The sequence below is a fragment of the Ixodes scapularis genome, unplaced genomic scaffold (genome assembly GCF_016920785.2).
Source record: "Ixodes scapularis isolate PalLabHiFi unplaced genomic scaffold, ASM1692078v2 PGA_scaffold0__279_contigs__length_252992795, whole genome shotgun sequence".
Taxonomy (NCBI): Eukaryota; Metazoa; Arthropoda; class Arachnida; order Ixodida; family Ixodidae; genus Ixodes; species Ixodes scapularis.
The window spans coordinates 178,866,504-178,892,526 of NW_024609835.1; the positions used below are offsets into that span (position 1 = coordinate 178,866,504).

At 42.1% G+C, this 26,023-nt stretch overlaps 1 protein-coding gene across 1 annotated transcript in view; it reads left to right on the forward strand.

Moving 5' to 3' along the window:
- Positions 1-3,096: 3,096 nt before the first annotated feature.
- The window catches only part of LOC8041994 (neogenin), a 70,315-nt gene continuing 47,388 nt past the window's right edge, over positions 3,097-26,023 (forward strand). Inside the window, exons 1-9 of the mRNA XM_040223324.3 lie at positions 3,097-3,261; positions 7,434-7,579; positions 12,866-13,150; positions 14,405-14,558; positions 15,056-15,198; positions 16,778-17,053; positions 17,566-17,782; positions 20,053-20,207; positions 22,490-22,786. Coding sequence (XP_040079258.1) covers positions 3,143-3,261; positions 7,434-7,579; positions 12,866-13,150; positions 14,405-14,558; positions 15,056-15,198; positions 16,778-17,053; positions 17,566-17,782; positions 20,053-20,207; positions 22,490-22,786 — 1,792 coding nt within the window. The 5' untranslated portion in view covers positions 3,097-3,142. The remainder of the gene's footprint in view (positions 3,262-7,433; positions 7,580-12,865; positions 13,151-14,404; positions 14,559-15,055; positions 15,199-16,777; positions 17,054-17,565; positions 17,783-20,052; positions 20,208-22,489; positions 22,787-26,023) is intronic.

Consider the following 26,023-nt stretch of genomic DNA (forward strand, 5'->3'; position numbering starts at 1 on the left):
TGGGACGCAGAATTTCCGTCTTGTCGGGTCGATGAACCGCCGGTTCGCTCGAGGCCAGGCCGGCGTATGTACCGTAGATTGGCGAAACCTTGAGGCTTTCTGCTGCAACTCATCCGACTTCCTGGATGGTAGAGATCAAATGGTCGTTCGGTATCGCCGAGAACGAGACAATTCCACAACCATGACCCCATTTGGGCGAGTGGTTCTGATTGACTTTACTCGAGCCCGAGAGGAGGCGTACTTTCGTCCGCAGGATTTATCCTCATTTGACCGGAAGCTGTTTGCTGCGCTGGCTTCTCTTCAACCCTGAGGCTAAATACTTCGATTTTCGCGTGTGTCTGTCAGTTTCATCCTCTCCTTTTTATTCGCACAAAGTGGGATTTTTCTAGGAGTGATTTCATCTCAAATTGTGAGAGAAGAAACAACGAATTCCAAAAAATTCTTTAAAAAATATGTTGGTGGAAAATTTGTGTTTGTAACAAAACCGCGAATTAGAACTACGGAACATTGTTTTCTCGGCATTTTGCCTTTTTTGCAGTTTCCCCGAGTGACATCATTTGGAGTCTCGAAATTTTTTAATTATTTTTTTCCCACAACATTTATAACTTTTTTTACTGCTTTAAGACTTACAGTTCTACAAGTGTTATATATATATATATATATATATATATATATATATATATATATATATATATATATATATATATATATATATATATATATATATATATATATAAATTCTTGAATCTTGCGCCTTTGACAATAATCGGCCAAGTTTGAATGGAACTACCTTTTGATGTAGTCATAACGAATGCAACCTTGTATCTAAGCGAATTTAAAAATTATACTATTGTTAATCTTGGCATAGTTTATATGGAAGAAACAACACTTTCAACTCGAGAAGAAATGCTAAAAACACAAACTTCAACGTCATTTCAAAATGTTTTTAAATTTTTATATGAAATGTTTTTTTGTGTTTTTATATATGCAATAAAATTTCTTTGACATATATGGTTTCGTCATATTAAGTATTGCGTTTAAAAAGAAGACATTTCTACCTCTAAAGATAAAAAAATATGAGCCGTTGCCAAACCTTTTACGTAATTATATTTGCGCGGTTTCATTTGGATTTAAGCAACGAGGTGCAATCGTTTTTTTTTTTTTTCGCTTAAAATTTTTATATTTTGTGGCGCATGTTCCAAGAAGAACAATCCTTTTTATATTAATCTCCTGACATGTTTAGTTTCTGAGAAAAAAAAATCTCAAAGAAGCGGGAAAGAACGACGAGGTTTTGACGATTGTCGTGTGTGGCATTTTTGAATCACTCTCAATCGCAAAGTATTCAAAAGAGAGTGTTTATATATATTTTTAGTGTGATATATATGCAAGTATATAAAACGACATTATAACTACTATTTATTATTAGTACCGTTTGCTCTACTGACGTCTAACCCTTGGTTAGCTCAGTTGGTAGAGCGCTCCACCTGTAACGGAGAGGTCCCGGGTTTGACACCCGGACCCGGCGTATTTCATTCGGTCGCGCACCAGTCACCTAGCTGTGTTAGGAGATTTGTGTTTGTCCTTTGTCCCTCTTGTTCCCCATCTCCAGGGATTATTTTTGAGAGGTGTTTACTTGTTTTCCATAAATTTTTTTTTTTTTTTTTTGTATATTGGTTAAGTTATAACCAATTTACACAAAACATTGTACCCCCTCCCCCCGCCCTTTCCCCCCGATTTTGAAAATAAAAATAAACAGCGAAAACCACGGCATGACTAAATCACTTTTTTCCTGGGCCCTCGCTGCTGCCAGCACGTGCGCGGTACCTCGCCCGTCGCTGCTACTTTGTGTAATGACGAATCGGTTCCCCGCTGTCCGTGTCGCGCTGTCAGTCGCCGTCTCCCGCGGCCCCAAGCGCGGACGTCAGTTGCCGTTCCTCGGAACACCCTTCGAAGGGTCCCGCTATTTGTGTATCCTGGCTTTTCCCGCATGTCAGCGGCTTGTCGACTCGTCAGCCGCCGGCGGCACCGTGCAGTGACGCCTTGGGAGTGGCACCAGCGCCGAGAATGCCGAGCTTTGGCAGTCCCGTCAACCACATATTAAAAAAAACAACTTAAAAAAAAATGTTTTTATTTTATTGTGCTGTGTATACAGCGTGTGTACCTGCCGGACCGCCTGGAATAGTCAAAGCCTGTGAACAGACTTCTCTACCTCCACGTGACGTCACCACACTCGGACGGCGCCATTAGTCCCGATCCCGACGCGTTGATTGGACGCGAGGCCCAACCGAATGCTGACGCAGTAGTACCCGTGTCCCGTCTGCGTCTGCGCTCCGTCTCCCTGCGATGACCTCGATTGCTAGTGCACGGTTTTTGATTATTTTAGGCGGTGTTGGCGCAGCCAACGCCACGAGCAGATGGGACCAATCAAGCAGCGTCAAAAATGCGACGTCGTGTCGCTCGTCGTGTTTCTGTACGCGTTCTGATTGGTAAACCAATACTTGCGCTTAAAATAAATGTTTTTTTTTTTTTTGCGTGTGTTTTGGTTTTTAATTGCATGTCCTCTGACATATGATGAAATGAAGTTCGGCTACTGTCAGACGGGCACTTTATAGGATTTCCTAACAAACTCTTTTAAAGAATCCGCGAATCAACTCGCGATATGGAATTGTGTGTGGTCTCTGAATAAGGTCGTTGATCTTTGTGAGCTTCCAGTTTGATTCGAGCAACTAAAACGTTTGCTTTTTGCCGGATTCATGACACGTTTTGGCTACAGCCCCAGCACTGTATTTTTTCAAAATTTTATTTTATTCGCGTTGTTAATGTTGCGTAACACTGAGTGTCGTTGCGGTAAGTCTTCTGTGCAAAACACGCAAACAGCTTGGCTGTTGCGCCGTGAAGCCTGCTTAGTGGAGCATGCGCTGGTACGTGGTTCCCGTCGAAAGGGGCACGTTTATTTTTTGCCGAATGCAGCGATTGAACTGCTTTATCAAGAGGCATATCTTGGTAGAAGATATTGTGTCGCACAGCGTAAATACATGTGCATGTTGATGAATGTAGCATGTTCTGATCAGATGTCTTCCGCATTTGTGCAGGTGATAACGTGTTCTTCCCGGACTTCCGCTTTCTGGAGGAGCCTTCGGACATGGTGGCCATCAAGGACAGCCCTGCGATGCTCAACTGTTCGGCAGCCGGGGACCCCGAGCCCACCATTGAATGGAAGCGGGAAGGCTCGCTACTCCAGCTCGATGGCGATCCAAGAAGGTGAGAGTCTAAAAACCTAGGGTATCTATATTCGTGCTTGCAGTGTTTTTCTCCATTCAGGAACTAGATCTCCGTTAATTTTTCTCTATCTTGTTTACCCAGCTCAACCTCATTGCCAGGTTGCATTGGAAAAAACAAATGCCCGCAGCATGCTTTGGGTGCTTTTCATTTGCAATTGCTTACGAGGGTATGTACCTGTACACTCATAGGATAAGAACAGTGCCTCTTTGGGATGGCTGACCTCCGAAAGAGACGCTCGGCTTCCCGCGAGATGGAAAGTTTTAGAGAACTCCCTCTGGACGTGGCTGAAAGACATCCCTGCCATTCCCACCCCGCCGGTGATTGTAATGGTCTACAACTAATAAGGTGCAAGTTGTATGTTCAGTTTATTTTGTCCTAATCTTGTATATAATATATATTGCTAATACGCTTGAGTGAATAGTAGATTTCGAGTTCAAAGCGAATGGTGGTTTGGCGAGCCTTTCACTACTGCTCGACCATTCTCAAACGAAAACCCAACACGTGAAGGTCGTTCCCAATCTTCCACTCCATTTTTAAGAAAATTTAATTTGAATCTATCTACAAGGTGATTCAAGGAGACGCCAAGCTCTTTAAATCGACTGCAAAATTATTCGGTTTCTTAACCTGTCGCGCTACGACTTTGTGCAGCGTTGCCCAGAGATTATGCTTTTTCTTTTTTTGTAAAATTTGCAAAGAGCGAATTTACCTGAGGAAAAAGTAAAGGGCGCAAGCGGTCGCGACGCCAACTGCCGCCAACGAACGAGCATACGACGCCGAGAGCCGGCGTCTTTAGCAGACGAGGAACTGCAGTTCCTTGTGTTACCGCGCCTGTTTTTGTTTCTGCGACTGTCGCCGCCTGTGGAACGCGCGCCGCTTTTGAGTCGAAAAGATCGTCTGCCATGTCTCCCGTGCGAAACGGCGCCGTGTTGTTTGAAGACCGGTGGCGTCGCTGCGTTTCCATAGGAGCTAAGCCTTTTTCTTTCTTTACTTTTTCCTCAGGGAAGTTCGCTCTTTGCAAATTTTACAAAAAAAAAAAAGCACCATCTGTGCCCAACGCTGCACAAAGTCGTAGCGCGATAGGTTAAGAAACCGAATTTTGCAGTCGATTTAAAGAGCCTGGTCTCTCCTTGAATCACCCTGTATATTTAGTATAGACTATGGCCTCAAAAAGACCAGCAACTACATGCAAGACTAAAAAAGAAAATTCATTTGATTTAAATAAAGATTTATTTTATTTAAATCAGAGTTATTCGTTTTAAGCCAGAATAATTTTATTTAAATTATTGTACGCACATAGTAGTGTTTTTTAATCACTAGATTTTTAAAACATGACAGATTGATTCGTCAATCGGTCTGATTACTAAAAACAATGGAAAAAAGAATTAATTTAAATTTAAAGTACAGTTTAATTAACTATTTTTGATTTAGTTATTGAGCCTAAAGTAAAAAAAAAAAAACAGCTTGATATTTTTAGGCTAGTGAAAAAGCTTTATTTGCTTTTTTTTTGCGTTCTAACTTCATTGCTATAGGACATTACTTTTCTAGTGGTTACGTAACTAACAAATGAAGTGAATGGCAGAAAGAAAGCTCAACATTCTGATTTGCTTGGAATACCACTGTTTAGCCTGATATAAATGTTTCTTGCTTGAGGATTCCTTTATTTAAATACAGGAACAAATGCATATAGAAAGCACCAAATAATAAGCTAACGATAAATGAAAAAACACACACAAAAAAGGGGGGGAGGGGATTATTTTTGCAGGAAAGGTTAGGGTTCTCCAAACTTTTCGGCTAAGGGGCCGGATTTTGGATCTGTCACCCTCTCAAGGGCTGGAGAATAAATATTTAAAAATAAATTAGGAATCCTGAATAAATACACCTAAATAATTATTTAAATGCAAAGATTTTAACTAAGCAGAAATTGAAATTGGTGAAGCGAGTGAATGGCATTCTTTTAAATTCCATATATCACTAATGAAGACATAAGCATAGAAAACTCACCATGCCTAAATCAAAGTGCACAGGAACTTGGCATTTTCACAGAGGGGCAGAAGACTAATGAGAAGGGTAGTTCTGATAATGGCCATTTGGAATAGTTGTGATGAGGAGTCTTAAGCACAATATATGTGAGCAAGCAAAATAATTTTAAATAGTTGCACAGACATGAACCAAGGGACTCTGAATACTAATGCTTGGGATAAAAATGTGTAATGAATAATATGCAGAAAGAACCAACATTTTGATGCCATTTTTTCTCATTCTTTCTAAAATTTTTGTATAAACCAGTTTTTTTTTTTCTGGGGGCGTTTATTATTTGCGTGGTAGCAGCTGGTTGCAGGCCGGGCGTCGCACTCAAAGGGCCGCGGCCATCAGCGGGACGGGGTTTGGAGACCCCTGATTTAAATCATAGTAGTAAAGCAGGTTTGATTCAAATCATGATTTAAATCATCTTGATTGTTATTCTCTACCCTGCTACATTATGATGGCAAGTAAACGACGAACTTGACATAAAATTAAGCCTATAAAATTGCCTGCTGTTCCTAATCAAGGGGATTTCTATATATTCTTGCTATATGCAAATATCCTTTCTTCAATCTCGAAGATATATATATAAAAAAAATAATGAATGATGAATACAGGTTGCCAGGGCATCTCTGCCTAACATATAATCTTGCATAATAGACATGTATCAATTTTGAAAATTTTACTTCATTGTGCACATCCACATTCACTAAGTTTAAATTTTTTTTGAAAAACACTAGGGGATGTGCGTACACCGTCCCGCTTTGAAGGTGTGTTTTTGCTCCTATGCACACCACTGCGATATTTGTACTTTTCGAAGTGTTGAACCTGTTTGAGTGTGCCTCTTACTGCACACCGGTGTACTGTGGAGAAACAACATTCGCGGAACCGTGTGTGTTGCTTTCCTGCTGTACACTAGTACTCAACAAGAGGCGCACTTGACAGGGCTAACCTGCCGCGATCAATACTTAGAAAAGTACAAATATTGCAGTTTATCTCAAAGCGAATATCGATTAGCATCTTATTTGAAACTGCTATTCGAAGGTTTGAATATTTGTCCAATCATAATTGCCAAGATATTTTTTGAAACTTTGAGTTACTTTGTTGCGTTGAGCTCAGATATACTAGACATTTTCTTTGAAGATCATTTGAAATTCACTTCTCAGATTTTTACAAGTTAGTTTGCTATATTCTAATATTTTTGAAGAAAGCTCTTTCTGGCCTTTTTGTTTAACCACTTCAGTTTTTTTTTTATCTTAGGAAGTTTACATATGAAAAAGGCTACTTTTTTCTTTTTCTATGCTGAAATTATTGAAACTACTGCTTAAGATAGAACACCCCTATAGGCCTCACAATAGCATCTGACATTTCGCTAAAAGCCTTGTCTCCTAGGTTTTTCTAAGTCTGCTTGCGATATGTTTGCCATCATTCTGAAATTTCTGGGAGATTCCTTTTAAAGTACCTCCTTACACCTTCTACTTGCATGGTTTGCTTGATATACTATTGTAATATTCCAAGTGATGTGAATATAGACCATATTTAAATAAATACTTCCTTTTTTTAATTGAGGTAAGTTTTTTTGGTGCATAGGAGCAATTAGCGAGAGATTTACTTGGCAACCTATAAACTAGAATCCCAAGACTGAGATGCTTTAGCCCCAAAGTAAGCATAAATTTGGATCACCAAGAGACCCCTCAGTGATCCAAAGTTTAGTAACACAACTCCCACATTGCAAGACCCTATCAGGTTGCATGTGCCTCAGCTTAGATCTGAACACACTGATTGGAGATCCCTAGTCTGGGAGCTTACCTTAAAATCACTAAGGTAGCTATCAAGGCCGGTGTCACGCTGTTAGGATGTCTTATCAAGTTTGTAAAAAGCATGAGGGGGGCCCGAGAACCTTTGTTCATGCTAAACCAAGTATGTAAGTGCCTGAGTTTAACATACTCTACACTCCGACTATCACTGTTAAGATCTTCCTTAGAAACAAACATGGAAAGTTATGAACAAAGTATGATTGGGATAAAAATCATTGTATTGTTTAAATGTAATCAAATCTCCTTTCAGGTTGATTGGTGATGTGTTGATTTGTAAAAGCACATTTGCTTGCTGCACCACCCTCTTTGCAGGTCGATCCTCTCCAATGGCTCCCTCTTCTTGCGGAGTGTGCACCACACAAGAACAGAGAGACCCGACGAGGGAGTCTACCAGTGCTTGGCCACCATTCCAAATGTTGGCACCATCCTGAGTCGCTCTGCAAAGCTCCAAGTGGCTGGTCAGTCATAATTTTTTTTTATGCTGTATAAAGTTGTTATTTAAAAAAAAAAGAGACTTAAGCCAGTTGTTTAAACGTGCCATGTGGCCACTCTCAATCAAAAGTGAATCAACTGCAGTTAATGCTATGCATATCAGAGTATGATTCTGGCCAGGTCCTTGGGACCGGTTGATATAGTATTTATAAAACTCTTGCAGTATGCCCTTCGATGGCCTTCTTACTGTGCTCGCAAAAGAAGTAGTGTGGAGAGTCTCTATAAATGCTATGGATTTGAATGCCTTTTGGGAAACGACAGAGACAAAAAATTTTTTTTGCATAAACTGCATGCTGGTTTTGAATGCACAGGTCACATTTTCTCAATACAGTAAAATCTCGTTAATTCGGATCTCATGGGACCGGCAAAAATGTCCGAATTATCCGAAAGTCGAAATATCGAAAGGACAAAGAAAGTTGCGCGAAAACATTTCCCTGTGACATACCTTTATTTTGAGAAGAAATCTGTTATTACCGCCTGCTTTCTGGACGGCACTTGGGCAGAGACAGCAACTTTCCTTAGCGCGGTTGAGTGCTCCACCGCACTCGCACTGTCGGAGCTACGCATCCTTTGCGCTGACAATGTAGCACAGCAATGCCTTCTAGTATCGGGTGCACCACCTTCCAAGGCCGCTTTCTTTTCGCGTTGAACTTCTCGCTTTCGAAAGCCCGTAGGATATCGACCACAATTTTTACGTACGTGGCCAAAGTGCTTCTCTTGACGTCGCAACTTTCCATCGCTTGTCGAGAGACGCCGCCCTCCAAGGCCCTCAGTATTTCCACTTTCGTCGCTAAATTCTTAGCCTAGTACAGCTGCAACGGAAAACGAGTAGCACAACTGACCAGTAACCGGAGCAGTGAAATCGCGACACCCGGCGCTATTTTTACCGAACGCCGATAGCGAGAGTGCCAGTCATGTTGCATTTTTCAATGCGGAGGTGGCCGACGAAAAATTGAGGGATAGGATATTTGTTAAAATGGCGGGCTTTAGGGTCCCCGCGTTGAGGCATAAAACGTGACTGTCACTCTCGCTATTGGCACGCTCGGGAAGAATAGCCCCGCGTGTCACGATTTTGCCATTCCGGTCGTCTGTCACTTTTATTTATTTATTTATTTATTTATTTACCCTCAAGGTACAGAGTACATTTTAGAGGGGAGTGAGCAAACAATAAATAAACGTAATTAATCAACCAAGGGTGCTGTTAATAAGTGATTGCTTAAAGAGTGAAATATCATTAATATCTGCAATAGAAGCGGGAAGGTGGTTCCAGTCAGTCGATGTGCGAGGTATGAACGAGGTGCTGAATTTGAAGGTGTTAAAATTAGGTATGCCTACCTTGTGAATATGGTCGAGACGGGATGAACGGTAAGAGGGCTCGAGCATTAGTTTCAAACGGAGAGATGGGATGTGATGATAAATTTTGTGAAACAGGCAGGCATAAACGAGCTGTTTTGCGCCGAGACGACAAACTGGGAAGTGACAAAGTTAATTTCATTGATGTTACACTGGCTGTACGAGGATAGTTAGATAAGATGAAACGAACGGCTCGGTTTTGTGTAGCTTCTAATCTGCTGATAAGGCCTTGGTGACCAGGGTCCCATATGGATGACGCATATTCTAATTTAGGACGAACTAAGGACTTGTATAAGGTTAGTTTAAGAGAAGAAGGGGCTTGAAAAAAGTTTTGTTTTATGGAACTTGTGCTACCTTTTTCCGTTGCAGCAATGCTTCTGCCGCTTCCGCGCCAGGAGAGTAACGCGCTGAAGCACGGCGATCCAGAGCAAAACTGGTGCAAAACACGGAGAACCGAAAGAGCAAAGAACCATGGGAAAACCGGAAAAATCACTTGCGCACTTCGGATGGATAGCGGTCATACCCTTTGGAACAGACGGTAGCTAGCGCCACCTGCCGAATTGTTCGAATTTACCATAGTGCGCCGCGTTCCCTCCGAATTAATGAGCGTTTGCTGCCATTGACTAATACATACGTTTGACGGGACCGGATCGGCAGTTCAAATTATCCGAATTTCCGAATTAGCGGGGGTTGAATTAACAAGGTTTTACTGTAACCATATGACATTGCTAGAAAGTTGAAAGAAAGGAAGCTCTGCAAAAGTCTAAGGTCTATACTTTGTTGAAGAGGCTTAGTTGCTGAGTTTCTGAAATGTTGGTCATTGCCCTGGGCCTCCCTAGCATTTATTTTTGTTTGCTTGTTTGCTCAGTTTACCTGTATTGCATCACTTCTCTTAAAAAAAGCTACAAACTCCCCAAAAAAGAATTCGCTAATGAAGTTCTCGACATGTGTGAATAGTGGAATTTGAGTCTGAAGAGAATTTTAAGAGAATAGCTGTTTTGGCCGAATATTTTTGCATTGAATATTGAAGTTTCTCCAAACCTTTTACTACCTACTTTTGCACAAAAATTAAGCAAAAAACTACCGGACCTTTTGAAGGTTGTTCCAAAGCTTCCATTTTCCACTTCTATGCAAGGTTAATTTTAATTTAATGATACTTATATACCGTGGCCTCAAAAGGCCAATGCCTACATTGGGGCGGAAAGTAAATGACGAATTTGACATAAAATTAAACCTATACAGATGCCTAGCTATACCTAATTGGAAGGGATTTTTAAATGTTGCTATACACAACTATCCTATGGCAAGTAGATGACAGATTTAATATAAAGTTAAACCTATAGAATTGCTCACTACAGTGTAAACCTCTTGTAACGATAATGTGGAAACCCCGAATTTCCTCGTCATAACCGATTATTGTTGTATCTGGGCTAGAAACTGATCATTTCCAGTCTAGAAACTTTAGAAACTGATTGTTATAAGCGGTACCGCATATAACGTATGTCGGGGGAGTCGCGAAAATCCGCACTATAAGCGGTACCGCATTATAACCAAAACATAAATTTTTCAGGCCAAAATACATGCCATGAGACAACTTACCTTTGTAAAAAAATTTATTTTACGTTAGATGAAAAATAAAGCTTAGTTTGAGGAAAGCCTTTATTTCACCAGACTAGTGCACTTCTCTCTCAAGTGTGTCACATATTTTGAAAGAAATGAGCGACTTTTGCTTGGCGCAGCCTTTAAACGGCGTCGCAGGTTGCGGACGGATGTTGGACGGACGTTGCGAGCGTTCAGGATTGCTAACCCTAATCACTTTCTCCGGTGATGAAAACGCGTGAAAATTCGCATCCTTTATACGGTACGCGCCAGTAAAGGCACAACTGTAGTCAAAGTAAACAAACAGAACGACACGGGCGTTTCTGCCGTCTTGAGAGTACCGCCACGACATCGCCGCACGAGTAGGTGGATCTTCCCTTCTAGTATGTGCTGGGTTGTCATAGCGACACACAACGAAAATTCACAGTCAAGGATAGCGCTTTTACGCGGAACGATGAGCTTCCCCCACGCCGTCTACGTCGACAATCACAACCAATGCCATGTTCGCGAATAGAAGAAGCCGGCCCGCGACAGGCATCTAACGCGCGTGAACACTTCTCCTCGACCTGTGATTGGTCTGTCGTTGTGGTTGTTTCCAACCAAAGCAGTGGAGGGACGCACCACGCACGCACGTGAACCACACGTGCATGCGTCCCTCCGTCGCTAAGCCAACTGAAGCCTCCCTCTTCGCTTCTTCCCGCTTCTTCGGGCAACCTCCTTGACCCGCGAGTGCCGCTTGCGGCTAGCACCGTTATCTTGTATCTAGTGTCGCACAGGGAAGCGTGCTCGCTGCGCCGGTCAGTCGGCGCGGTCGGCGGGCTGTTCTAGAAACCGCACTATAACCATTATTTCCCTTCGCGTGCCTGTATTTTAAGCGGTATGTAATTACGTGGAGTTCTATGGGAGGTGAACTGGTGGTTTAAAAAAGCCGCATTATACCTGGTTTTGCACTATAAGCAGTTACGCTGTAAGTGGTCCATACTGTACATCATTACATGCTGTATCGTTACAACTGGGTTGCACTGTATACCTAATCGAGGGGATTTATGCATCTTATTGCTAAATGTATATATCCTTTCTTCAATTTCGAATTCGAAAAAAAAGAAGACAATAAGGAATAATGAATGCAGGTTGTCAGGGCATCTCTGCCTATCATATACTTTTGCATAATACCTGTTCGATATTGAAAAATTTACTGCAATGTAGTTATCAACGTCCTCGAAGTTGTCATTGTTTAATAATACCGGGGGAAGCCTGCGACTATGGTATTCTTACTTTTTGAAGCGTCGTTCACGACGAGTTAGCCTACTTGAGTCCGCTTCTTTCCGAGCGCCGGTGCACCGCGAAGAAGCAACACCCGTGGAGCTCATTTTCGCAGGTGTTGCTTCTCCGCAATGCACTGGTGCTTGGTAAGAAGAGCACTCAACGAGGCTAAACTGCTGCGATCAACACCTCGAGAAAAAACAACTAACATTGCAGTGCAGGTCGAAGCTAATATCGAATAGCGTATTATTCGAAATTGCTATTCTAAAATTAAAATATTTGCATAATGCTATGAAATTTTGATCACAAATAGTCCAAGTTTCATTAGTGGAATTTTTTATTTTGTTAATTTACATTCTCATCATAGGGTGAGTATGTAAATTCCTTTGGGGTTAATATTTCTAAATTTTGAAGTGCTGAGCTCATTTCATATTCTAGAAAAAGTCGCTGGCAACGAAAGGAAGAGTTTCAAGTCAATGAATAGAATGTTGAGAGTTGGAGCGTTGAGAATGGAGTGTGAAACTTGTCCCGTCTGAAGGCTTCAGACGGGGCAACTTTCCCAGCAACTTTGGTGTTGCTGGCGAGTTGTTCCCTGACTTTCCCTAGACCCTGGTGCTGCGACACGAATTGCTCGGATCGCGTCTGGCTCAAAACGGACGAGCAACTCGGACAACTTGGAGACGTTTGAAACGGCAGGAACCAATTAGGGATGCAATATTTTCATGTGACCATGGTGGTGATGATGACTAAAGACTTGGTTTTGGTTTGAAATTAATCGTTTTTGGAAATGAACCATTTCAGAAAGTATTCTCAACGTCATTTAAAGATATCAAAACATGTTTAATATAGAGCGTAACTGCACTTCTAAATAGTGCAAGAAAAATCAAATTTAGTGATTGGCGATGGCAAATCGTAGCAATTTGGCTGCTGCGTGTGAACGCGGGCAGCCCATGTTGCTGGTGTTACTACATCAAGTTTCTGGTAGAAATTGTCCTGTCTGAAGCGGGCCTTATTGCTTCCCTGTCACTCTGGCACAGCTCTGCCAAGGTTTGAAGAGCAGCCGAGGGACATGCGGCTGTTCCCGGGGCAGACGGCATACTTCCCCTGCTCGGCCTTTGCGGTCCCTTCGGCCAGCGTGGTGTGGCTCAAGGACCAGCAGCCCCTGCAGCTGGACCCCTCCCGGATGCTGGTGCTGCCCAGCGGGGCCCTCGAGATTGACGGGGTGCAGACCACCGATGAGGGGGCCTACCAGTGCACCGCCTACAATGCCGACAAGAACCGGATCAGCTCTGCGGGGAACCTCTTCGTCAGCTTGTCCTACGGTGAGGGGTCAGAGGTTCTCTCTTCATGTGCACTCTCTGCGCAAGCATATTTGTCCAGTTCTATGGTGGCTCCTGTTTCCATGGTCACCGACTGCTTGACAAACGCGGGATGTAGCAACTATTATGCTCACATTTCTTGCTTCGTGATTCATTCTCTGACATTCCTATCAGTGAATACCGCAATCTCATTGGCTGCGGAGTGGTAATAAGATGCTCGGGACTCGTTGAGCCGTGCGTTTCTTAGGCTGTCGGTGACCATTGAAGCGTGTCTTCCAAATTTCAGTTGCAACTGTCTTGCAACTGGGGGATGAATGGTTCTGAGGGAATGTGCAGAATTGGTTGCGGTTTTGAATGGAGCATGTGCATTGCTGAGAATTCTACCTCGGAAAAGTAGGCTGGATTGAAGAGAGAAGGTATGCTTGAGTGAGGGAACTGGGGATGCCATATGTCGCCAAGCTGTGTGGCTAGAGATGCCAGGATGACATGGTATAATTACGAGCTATTGTACTGGGTTTTCTGCACATCACAGCTGCATTGTACAAATGCATACCTCCTTAGTCTTTGCCTTTAACCAGTCTGTACATGCGGGTGGCTCAGAATGGGCAAGTCCAAAACACTAACAAAAGCATTTTCTTCGTTTGATGGAAGTTTTTTGGGTTTGGCTCTTAAATAATTTTTTGGTGAGCTTAGGTTTCTGAAAGTATGCTACCTTTAAGATGTGTGGATGAATGATTTATTGATAGTAATTTATAAACGGTAATTGAGAGCCCACAGCCTCTTTACTACTGCTAAAGAGCTCTAACCACTGGATCCCAATGCTGGCAGTTTGTTTTTCATAATTTTCTCATTTCAACATTTCAATTATGTGATTTATTAATGTACACATTAGACTCGTGTGCTCTATGAAACCTCGTTAAAAATAGTAAAGTGCTTTGTAAATAAGTCCTATATTCAAACTCCTGCACAAGTTACTAAATGAAGTGTCTCTCCCAGGCTCTTGCTGTCACTCGTGCTTTCCTCTCTACCTTGACACGGCACTTTGAGGTTGGAGCTGCAGGAACTTTTTTCTTTGCAGGATATTTTATCTTTGTCCCGTATGTCAGGTAATTCTAATGACCAGATCCCCATTTTTCTTTTTATTAGAGTTAGAGTTATGGTCCAAGATTGTTTTTCCAAAACACTCATAACCTGGTGTTTCTACAGTAGCTAGTATGAGGTTCATGTAAACAACTCCAGTTTTTCTCCTCTTTGTAGATGATGCCAATAAGATATCTGCTCCAATTTTTGTGGCAGCCCCACGGAATATAGTAGTCGTGAAAGGAACAAACATGACTCTCGACTGTGCTGCAAATGGAAACCCTCGTCCGAACCTGACGTGGCTCAAGGATGGTGTAACCATCGACATGTCGTAAGTCTTGTTTCAATTACCTTACTAGAAGTACCGTGCACAACTGGCATCCTTTGCATTTGCCAGCTCATGAAGTAAGGATGCTTTGTTTGTGTAACAAATAAGTTAAACCCACAATTACAATTGAAAACGATCGTGTTGGTTAATAAATACCTCGTCCTCGCTGTTTTTATACTTTCAAGTTTTGTAAGTTAAACCCTGTTTATTGTTTCAGTAGTGATTAATATCAAACTTAGTTTATGAATGGGATTGAATCAAACTCTCCTTTATTGGTCCCTCTGGGTGTCCTTACATGGTTACAAAACTTCAATATTCGAGAGTATATAGAAAAGACAGAACAGTGTTAAAAGGCGTTCAAGATGACTCGGGTGAAGACGGATAATGGAAATGAAACGTACAGAGGAAACAGGGCGCAGGATACTCTAAAGAAATTTGCCTATGAGTATTTGAAATGTATTGCTTGACTAATGTTGGGTTGTTTTTTTGCATTTGTGTAGGCTTCTTGATAGCAGGTTTAGAAAAGTCGGAGTAGGAAGTCTGCAAATTGAAAATATCCAGGAAGCGGACGAAGGAACCTACATGTGCAGAGCAGAAAATCACGAAGACTCTGTGGATGCCAGTGCCACCATTGAAATTCAAGGTATGTCAACGTTGGAGAACAATGGAAGTCTTTTTCCTATAAATTTCTTAACTTATACAGGACACTGCACTCCGGACATTTTAACTGTTGCTCTATTTCAGTGTGTCCACATACGGCATACTTAGTCACATAATAAAATGGTTCTTGAGAATGTGGCACTAGCAATCTTGCAGTTGTGCAGGATCTTCGTCTTGAATACGTTTCAGAGCTGTCCGTATTCGGGGCAGTTGTTATGGCATTGCCCAGGATGAGCTTAAAAGTGTAACCCACCGACCAGCAAGAGCAATATATTTGTAGCACAGCTGTAGTCACCGGCAAAATGAGAACGGCAAGGCGTGTCTTTGGAGCACCAGGCCTTCAACGCGCGCTCCATGTCTTCCGTCGTGCGCTGGCTATTTACACGTGCTGGAGGTGCACGAGACTTTGGAGCGTTGTTGAAGGTAGGAGCTCACATTGCAGGCAGGACCCCCAACTGAACCTTCTCTCCGCCATTATCACCTCGTCAGTGACTATAGCTACCGTAAAATACCGGGAAAGTGCCCACTCAAAATTTAGAGATAATCACAAAAAAATGGGGGATGGGCGCTTGTCTGGTGATCACTTTTAAGGCCCGTTCACACTCTTGCGACCTTTTAAACCTGGGTTTCTTAAAACTTCTTAAACCAGAGAATACACTGGCACCATCTATTGGGAAGCACTGTAAACTCGGCGGTCGGGCATATTTTTTTTATTTCTCGCGCATTATCCTTTCTTCGCTCGAAAAACTTTTGTCAATGTTATAAACGAGCCTTTCTATGGGTATTACGCACATTTGACCTCGGAAATCCCGCAAAACCTTCGCTCTTGTGAAATGTAGTTCCAGGGTCACCGCATAGATGGCGCCACAATGCCAATGTGTTCTCTCATTTTAAAAACATTTAAGAAGTTTTAAGAGATCTCGTCTTTCTCAGTCGTACTCGGTCGCAAGAGTGTGAACGGGCCTTTACATATCAATGTAATGTTTATATTTTCTCACATCTTACAAATTTGGGAATGGGCGCTTAGTGTGGAACGGGCGGATGCACGGTATTCTACATTATATACTAAAAGAGAGCACTTTCTCCTACCCTTTTGGGTGTGTCGTGTTTTACGTGGTCCGTTTTAATATTTTCTTCCGTGAAACTACAAACATGGTTTAAACGTCCTTATTGCTCTCTATTCAGTTTGTTAACTTATTTGAAAATAAATTTTATAAATACCTTACAAATATGATTTTACCGGAAAGCTTTTTAGATTGTTTCTATTTAAAGTTTTGGCACCTTTGTATAGAGAGCTTTAGATATATAATACACACCTCACCATTTAAAAGAATGTTTTTGTTGCCAGATTTGGAAAAAAACTGAGAACCTTCATGTGGGCACTGTCTTAATTCGATGAATGGTGCGAGCTGTGGCAGGTTTAATTTGTTAACCATATATTTTTTGCCAGAAATTTCATAATGACAAACCTGGTTGGTTTAGTTTCAAGCCCGTTATAAGCAAAATCACCTTGGTTCCGCGAATGAAATTGCAAACTTCTTTTTCTTCTCCTCACCTTCCAGTTCCTCCAAGGTTCAGAAAGAAACCGAAGAACAAGTTTGCATACGAGAAGGAAGACGTTGAGTTTGAGTGCGAGGTGTACGGAAAGCCGGAGCCCTCGGTGCAGTGGTTCCGTAACGGGGAAGCCATCATCCAGAGTGAATACTTCCAAATCGTCAACGGCAACAGCTTGAGGATACTGGGTCTCGTGGACTCCGACCGAGGAATGTACCAGTGCTTCGGCTCCAACCCGGCCGGTAATGTCCAGACATCGGCCCAACTCGTGGTTCTCGACCCAGGTATACCTTCGCTCCAAAACTGACACAAATTTAAAATAAGCTGATCCTTTAACCACTGGCAGCTTAATAAACATAGGGCAGGCTGGGTTTCGAGCATCTCATTATCGCTTTGTAGCCAATGAACTTGGGGCATTAGTCGAATAAGAATGGCAAAGAATGAATTATGAAACGAGAAGCGAGGGCATAATAAGCCATGCCCTGGGTTTTTTAGTTGTCTGTGGTTATAACTGCATGTAACTTTTCTTGAGAGTTACTTAAATATTAATTGTGCATTCCTTTTTTTTTTCCCCCTTTGTCACTGCTCCTTCTCTCTCTATCGATAACAAAACTAAACTTCCTGCGTGCGGCGCAACGCCCCATTCTTCACCTTTTCTGAACTTCACCTACTCTTTCACTTCTCTCATTGACTGACCAAATTGCATTCTCTCAAAAATTAACCCCATCTCTGTGCCACTAAATGCAAACTACCTGTCGCCCTCTGCTTTGACCGATCCCTGGCGATGCTAACCCAGACTCTCCCCACCCTGGCACCCGTGCTTCCTTTACTACTCCCTACCTGGAATACTCAGGGGAGCTGCACAGGGGCAAGAACGTCCCCTCCGCCCCTCGGGAGGTCATGGCACGGCTCGTGTCCACTCGCTTTGCCACGCTCTCGTGGACGGTGCCCGAGAAAGTGGACGGAAGCATCCTCGCCTACTCCGTCTACTACAAGGAGGAAGGCTCCAGCCGGTCAGTGGTGGTCCTTGAACCTTGATCGATGAGGATGGTCGTCATGCTGTAGGGTGGCGGTGCAGCCCTGGAAGGTTCATTTCTCTTCGCGTTTCACACATAATGATGCTGGTTCCTCTCGGTTTATATTTGTGTCTGAATGAAATTATACCTAATTGAGTGTGCAGAGAATTTCTTTTCATTTGGAGGCACCATAGCATCCTTCCTTTATGAACTGCTTCCATCATGTACTGAAAGGGATGTTGGTGGCAGTAATGGTTTTATGAAAAATTGCAAACAACCACACAAAGTGTGCTGCGATTGACAGCGATAGTTGCTGCATTGCAGAAAGGCACGTTGAAGGAGATTTGCCTTCAGCCAGTGTGCTGTACAATGTTTGCAATGGGTTCTTTGCTTTCAGTGGAATTGATGTAGGAGATGTACTACGTGAAATGTATGCTTTGGTGGAACGATTGTGCGAGATGTTGCATGTGTTGAAGAAGGACACAGAGCCTGTAGAGGCACGGAGGGTGCATGAGGATGAAACCTGGGTGGAGTGGGGAGGCAAGGGAGTGCGTTCGCACAGCGAGACCATGTGGGTATTTCTCAACAACGGCTGCCAAGGGGTGAGGAGGAGGAGCTAAAAGGTTACAAGGGGAAAGCGGTGCAGGAGTAAGAACAGCAGTGGCCTACAGAGGGAAAGGGAGAGGGGAGCGAGAGAGAGGCTTACCATGTGTGAGGAATGACGGGGAGATGGAGAGCAGTACTTTTGCTGTAGAGTAGGGGTTTTGCATTCGTACATGATGAGCATTCTTTGCTGAGAAGGGGCACTGACAGCTATTGCTGCAAAATACATATATGAAGCAAATGAGTCAGCATTTGCACATTTTTCATTCCCTAGCCCAGGTGTCAAAAGGGAGAAGGGTAAAAGGAGAATCATATACTTTTTCTCTGGTGTTTTCTTCCCCACCCCTTTCCAATATCTGAGTTTGGTTCCCATTGATACACTTTTGGAAATGTACTAAAGGCTACTGCTAGTTGAAAGATATGCATATGTTGTTCGGTTCCTGTTGTCTCTTTATCTTCTCATCACACATATTCCTTTTTCAGGATGGTCAGTGGTTAGCTCTGTACATTGCGATCATAAATGTGCAATGAATTGAATACTGCAAACCACTTTAGCTTGCACAACGTTTCACAAATTTTCCAAAGTGTGGATTCGGGGAACATTTTGCAGACAAAATATTTCGCAATTGCGAGTGGCATGCTATGTATTTGTAACCATGGGGTAATTCTCGTGTGTAATAAATTTCTCACAATTCTTTTTTTTTTTGCTAGAGTTGCAGAAATTATATTTCTACAAAAATTAAGCCATTGACAGTACGCTTTATTCTTGACAAGTGGTTGGGCTGTAAACAGCTACCTGACAGGTGGTTGATCAAAGATAGGTAAAAAGAGGAGGAAAGAGAAGCAATTGGAGAGGTGATGATGGAGAGTTGCCTGCAAGGTGCTTTGTGGATGTGTTTAGTTCATCTGGAAGTGGCAGTTACTAATGAATTGGCTCGTGGGATAAGGTCAGTCTGATGGAGTCAAGGCCCGTTCACACTCTTGCAACCGAGTACGACTGAGAGAGACGAGACTTGTTAAAACCTCTTAAAATTTCTTAGGGCGAGAGAACACACTGGCACGCTGGCGCCATCTGTGCGGTGACCCTGGAACTGCATTTCACAAGAGCGAAGGTTTTGCGGTATTTCCGAGATCAAATGTGCGTAATACCTATGAGAAAGGCTCTTTTATAATGTTGACAAAAGTTTTCTTGAGCCAAGAAAGAAAAGAGAATGCGCGAGAGGAAAAGAAATTATGCCGGACTGCCAAGTTTACACTGCTACCCAATAGATAGCGCCAGTGTGTCCTCGCGTTGTAAGAGGTTTTAAGGAACCCAGTTTTACGAGGTCGCAAGAGTGTGAACGAGCCTTTACTGTTAAAGCTACTGACATATTTCTTTTGAGTTTGATAGCTAAAGCATGCTTGGAAAATATTGATTTATTTTTATTTCATATCTCAGGTGTGAGACACTAATCTGCATATATCTCATTGTACGCATTAAGTATTAGTACCATAGTTCCACAGAAAATAGTCTACTAGAAATGGTTTCTTGCACCAGACAGCACATACATTGATTTCACATTTTTATGGTTCTGTTTTTGCTTTCTAGCTATTTATTGTTTGCAGTTAGTAGTTGCATGAAGGATTTCAGAAGTCTTCATATATTACACCTCATTTCCTTTCAGTGAGCGTGTGCTCAACACGACGAGGCAAAGCTTGGAAGAGATCATCATCCCGGGACTGAGGCCAGCCACCAAGTATTTTTTTCGAGTTGTCGCCTACAACGAACAGGGTCCGGGAAACAGTTCCCCAGAACTGGAAGTGGAAACAAGCCCGGAAGGTACTGTGCACGTTCCTTCTTGCTAGTTTAACGGTGCATGCTAACAATCCTCAATGCAAAGGCAGTTACTTTAGTTGCACAATAAATTAATAAATGATCCAAGAAGCAGAACTGCAGGGTAATTAATTCTTCTTGCTTCGTAATGTCATATAATATAACTATATAGCATCAGAATGTTAAAATGGGCTAGTTGGTTGTTCATGACTGGAAGGAAGCGCCGAAAGTTGGGGACAAAAGAAGTGTCATCGTTACCTACTTCAGCTATATAGCATGTTTGAAAAACCATGCCTGGTTATATTCTTTCTTGAAGGAGCTGTGCTACAGTTTCAGTGCTTTGCTTAAATAATTTGGGACTTGGTGTTTCGACCTTTCTGAAGTAAAGAACAAAAAAACACTTTTGCCTGCATGTCCTAGTTTTTATTTTAAAAATGGGCAAAGATTGAGGTTTTCGGCGCTTCTCAACTTTTTCATCATCTTCCGAGTCAAGTGCGCTGTGACATCAATGGGGGCGGCGCGGGGTTCCGGTGAAGGTCTCTCTCTAGAGCCATCGGTGAGCAGCGAGAATTCATCCGCTCGCGACCGCGTGACCACGTGCTGGCGGGTGCTGTGGTGAAAGGAGGAAAGTCTCATCCGGGTCTGGCCATACCCGTCCGGCCCTGTCCCCCTCCCCCTCCGGCTTCTGGCGGCTGTTCGCGGTAGCAGATAGAGCTGACGGTTTTGTGGACCTAGGATAGATGGCGCCACTAAATCTCCGTATAATAAAAGTTTTGTCGATGATACCAGGTTTTTGACGCATTTATATTTATGTTGGAACGGCAAGATTTATAGAAAAGTTACCTTTTATCGAGCAGGTATTCGCACAACTTGCTATCTTTCTACAACACCCCCGTTGACATCATGCCACGTTTTTCTCGCGGCTGCAGGTTGGGGAATATTCTAACTTTTGCCTCGCGGTTACGTGGTGGAATTGCAACATTTCGATGGAAGGAGGTATGTTTTCTGTCTTTTGTGACAAGGTGAACAATTTAAAAAATAGAAGATGCCAATTCTTTCAACGCCAAAATTGTTGCACAGCTCCTTTAATATTCTATATGAATTTTTAGTATATGGATGTTTAAGGTAAAATACATACTGAATTCTGTATGATACTCTGCGAATATCCACTGTGTTTGCACAATACCTCAGGACTGGGTTAAATTTACCCAACTGTCACTCTGCGAAAATTGAACTACTTACAGTATAAGAAATGGAAAGTTACAATGCTTTTGCCATTCAATCTGACCGAGTTGGATTTGTCGTTCCGACAGGTGAAATCCTTTCAAGTCAACTTATTAACCTTTCAGAGATGACGCAACTAGCCGAGATTCTTTTGCTTTTCTAAATGCTGATATGTACTTCATCCTTTGGTCATCCACATTTCTCTCTCTCTCTCTTCTTTTTCTTTTCACAGTGAACATATTTTGTCTACATAACAGTGCTACGGAGCACTGCCATGACTTTCGAACTTGTGCGATGGCATTTTTTTATTCTTGATTCTTACGCGCGTACCACTTCTACAAGCAGTATCTGTAATTGCAGTGCAAACCACTTACAGCGATACCACATATAACATTGTACCGCCTATAACGATCAGTTTCTAGAGTTTCTAGACTGGAAATGATCAGTTTCTAGTCCAGATACAACGATAATCGGTTATAACGATTGAAATTTCGGGTCTTCTCCTTATCGTTATAAGTGGGTTACACTGTAATACTAAAACTACTAATGATCTACTGCAGGGGTTCTCAAACTGGATTTCGGGGAACACAGGGGTTCCACGAGCTGGTCTCATGCGTTCCGCGAACACCCATTTTGCAACCCCCCCCCCCCACGCTGCAGGCTACGCGGCAGGACCATGCAAAGCGCCTTGATCTCACTTTATACTGACATCGCGATTCATATGGTGGGAATATATGGGAAGCAACACAAGCAAAATTGCCTAAAATTGTGCATCTGTTGCTTCTTGGTCGGCAAATATGGAGGGGGGGGGGGGGGGGGAGTGTTCCGCGGCAGTTTCTGAGGCTTCCTGGGGTTCCGTGAGACCAAAAAGTTTGAGAACCCCTGATCTACTGTACTGTTCTTCATCCTTCTGCACCCTCTACACAGCAAGCTATGGTGCGTCTGACATATAACGTCTCCCTTTCGATGTGTAATGTCCAAAAATGGACCTTCAAGGTATTGTGAATAAATAAATAAATGTGGAACGAGAGCCCAGGAGTGACCCTGACTGGCCCGTTTCCCAGTGAGCATCCCGGGGCCACCCCACAACCTGAAGGCGGTGCCGACATCCCCAACGGCCATCCGGGTGTTCTGGGAGGCCCCTGAGGGCCGCAGCAAGGAGACAGCCCAGCACTACCAGCTCTCCTACCAGGAGGCAGGCACCACGGAGGAGGAGGAGCGCAGGGTGACCACCGCGGAAACCTGGTACCACCTCAAGAACCTCAAGAAGTACACCGAGTACAACATCTGGATCACGGCCGTCAACCAGAATGGCTCTGGCATCAGCTCCGAGGAGACCCTGGCACGCACTTTCTCCGACGGTGAGCCTTCTGTCCTCCGGAACCTTTATTGTAAGGGAACTGAAACTCTGCGTACGTACAACAATCTTTTGGAGCAATTAGTGGCCGCTGTAAGAGAAAATAAAGGGTTAGAAAAGGTGCCGGAACTTCATGGTAAAGGAAACATTTTTTTTATTTCTATTTGACTAACGTTTTGAGTCTAAATGTGTTCTGTGCCTGCTTGTTTTCTGGCCCCCGTTGGCAATTCATTATGGTTGGCTGGCCATATGCCGTACGGAGAAGTTGGTGGGCAGGACGTGTTTGTTAAAAGGTTGTCTTATCGTTTAGAACAATGTTCTCAAGCATTTCTCTCTGAAAAAATGCCAGTCATTCTTGATCAATATTGCCGAGGAGCTCCTCCCGATCTCGGCATTGATGTAGAAGTGCAGAAGCCTACAAGCTTTGTCAGCAATTCCTACAATAGTGTTTGACTCATGGTTATGCATCAGTGGACGACTCATTTTCTAAAATACTGCTTTTTGTTTTGTACTTTTATTATCTTTTGTTTGTGTTTGTAATGTTTCGCACTCTGTAATATATTTTGTTATGTTTTGTACTTTAATAATCTAATACAGTGGTTCTCAAATGGAGGTTCGCGGACCCTTTGGGGTTCACAAAGATATTCTAGGAATCCATGAGAAAACACAACTAAAAGTTATCTTTTTTTTAGATTGAGAAAACATTCCAATTTTTTATGGGGTTTCTTGTGCTATGTCAAAGAGAGAAGGCTACTTCACACTAGCATTTAGTTATATCTATTTATTACATCATTATCATAATTAACCTTTTCAGTTCCCCTTACCACGAAGGGGTTCCCCCCATCATCTTGCTGATTGACAAGGAGCCTGCGAAACATCAATGGTTGAGAACCACTGATCTAATATATCCTCACCGCTTTTGCCCTACTTTTAGCGTAAAAATCAACACACTAGATCCTAAATTTTTATTGATTTACATTTACCATGACAATCTTTGTGCGGTGATGCTATTTTAAGTGTAATTTATTACAGCAGAACTGTTAAGGGCTAGTTTCCCCAGTATCGTGTCCGCCAGCAGACGAATGATGACACAAAACTCTGGATAGCTGCCACCATCTATAAGCGACGGTGGCAACCTTTCCAGCCTTTCCACTCTGGCTTGCCGACTTGCGGCCGGCCATTACTTCATTCCCAGCATAGTACAGCTTTGCTGATCTTCCTTCTTCACCAGAGTGGAAAGGCTGAAAAGTTTTTATATTGGGCTTAGAGAACAGCAAAAATTGTTCTACGTAAGGACGGTGACCTGAATACAGCATCAAATTTCAGGCCTATTTCTTTAACTAGTGCAACATGTAAATCGTTAGAGGGAAAAGTTATTACGCATATTTTATGTCACCTAGAAAAAAACATAATCTCATTTATAAAACTCGGCACGGTTTTAGAAAGCCAATGTCGACCACAACCCAGCTCATTAAATTTAGACATGACTTAGGTGAGACAATTAATGGAAGGGGACAGGAGACAATTAATGGAAGGGGACAGACTGATATAATTTACTTAGACTTTTCTAAGGCGTTTGACAGGGTAGTTCGTTCAAAATTGCTGGCAAAGCTTTCCAACATTTTCAAAAACTCGCAAATTTTAAATTGGATAACTGCTTATTTAAGAGACAGAAGCCAATATGTTCACTATAATAAAATTGACTCCGATAAGCTATCGACTACTTCAGGAGTACCCCCAGGGCTCCGTGCTTGAGCCACTTTTGCTTTTGGTTTTCATTAACGACATATAATTGAACATGAATGTCCCACTTAGAACGTTAATTTGCAGATGATTGTATTGTAATAACAAAATTAAGGAACCACGACGACAACAGGAAGCTTTGGGGGCAATATTGAATTGGTCTAAAATGTGGCAAATGAAGCTAAACTATGATATGACAGCCGTCATGACAGTCTTGTCTAAAAAAGAGCCAATCCAATTTAATTACTTGAAGGACAACCTTTCAGATGAGTCAAGGATTTAGGACTTGTTTTTAGTAGTAAACTCATCTGGAACCAGCACTTGAAAGCAACTGTTAATAAAGCGAGGGGGATTTTGTTTGTGTTGAGAAGGAAATTAAAATTTGCTGATTCAGATACTAAACTTATTGCCCATAAAAGTTTTGTTAGACCTCTGTTAGAATACGACAGCTCAATGTGGCACCTTTAAACACAAAATGGTATTCTCAGGCTTGAAAGTATTCAGAAAATAGCTGCTCGATTTATTTTTAATAATTTTCGTACAGGAACCTCATCTACAGAATTGCTTCTCAGGGTGGAGCTTCTGCCATTGCAAATAAGAGCAAAACTTGATAGATTAAAAGTACTGTATAATGTTCTTAACGGCCTTATTCAAATCGAAAGCTCTGGCTACTTAGAACCATTATCGACAGGACGCCTAAACCATACTAGAGCGTGAAAACAATATAGGTTTAAGAATGACTGTTTTAGATATTCTTTCTTTCCTCAGGCAATTCAAGATTGGAATGAGCTACCAAACAATGTTGTCATCTTAACACCTGTTGAAAATTTCATTACTTCTGTGAAAATTTTACTTAGCTGAGTTTTTCCTTTTTCTGTTTCTGTTTCTATTTATGACTGTAAATTTTGTTGTATGGTGTGCCCACTCCTCCTAAGGCTCCTTGAGCGGAGCCAGTAATATTAGTAAATAAATAAGAAATAAATAATATTATATTGCTAAAAATATTTGTGACCAATTTGCAACAACTTTTGAAGACTAATTAATTAAAATTATTGTATAACATAAAAAGCAACAAGAATAGTATCACTGCACAAAGCATGTCTTGGTGAATGCAAACCTGTAAAATTTCTTGATATATTCTGAAAAATTTTATGCCAATGACCTGTAAGGTAGGCCTACTTAAAATAACAGATTTATCGATAAGTCAGAATCTAGTACATCTAGATGAAAGCTAATAGCATATTTTAAAATTACCCCTGAAAAATACATAGAAGAACTCTTTATTTTTGGGCAGGGGCTGCCGAGAAAATTTGGGAGCTGAGGTCCGAGTTTGGGATTCTATGGTCTAGTAAATTTGTACTCTAATAATCTAATATATCATGTCAGAATATAATAATGCACTAAACCTTTACAAATTACACATTGATTTCTCACTACTTTTCCCCCCACTTTTGTTGTTATCACTGCTGTAAACAACTTTGTTTGGGTTTGATATTTT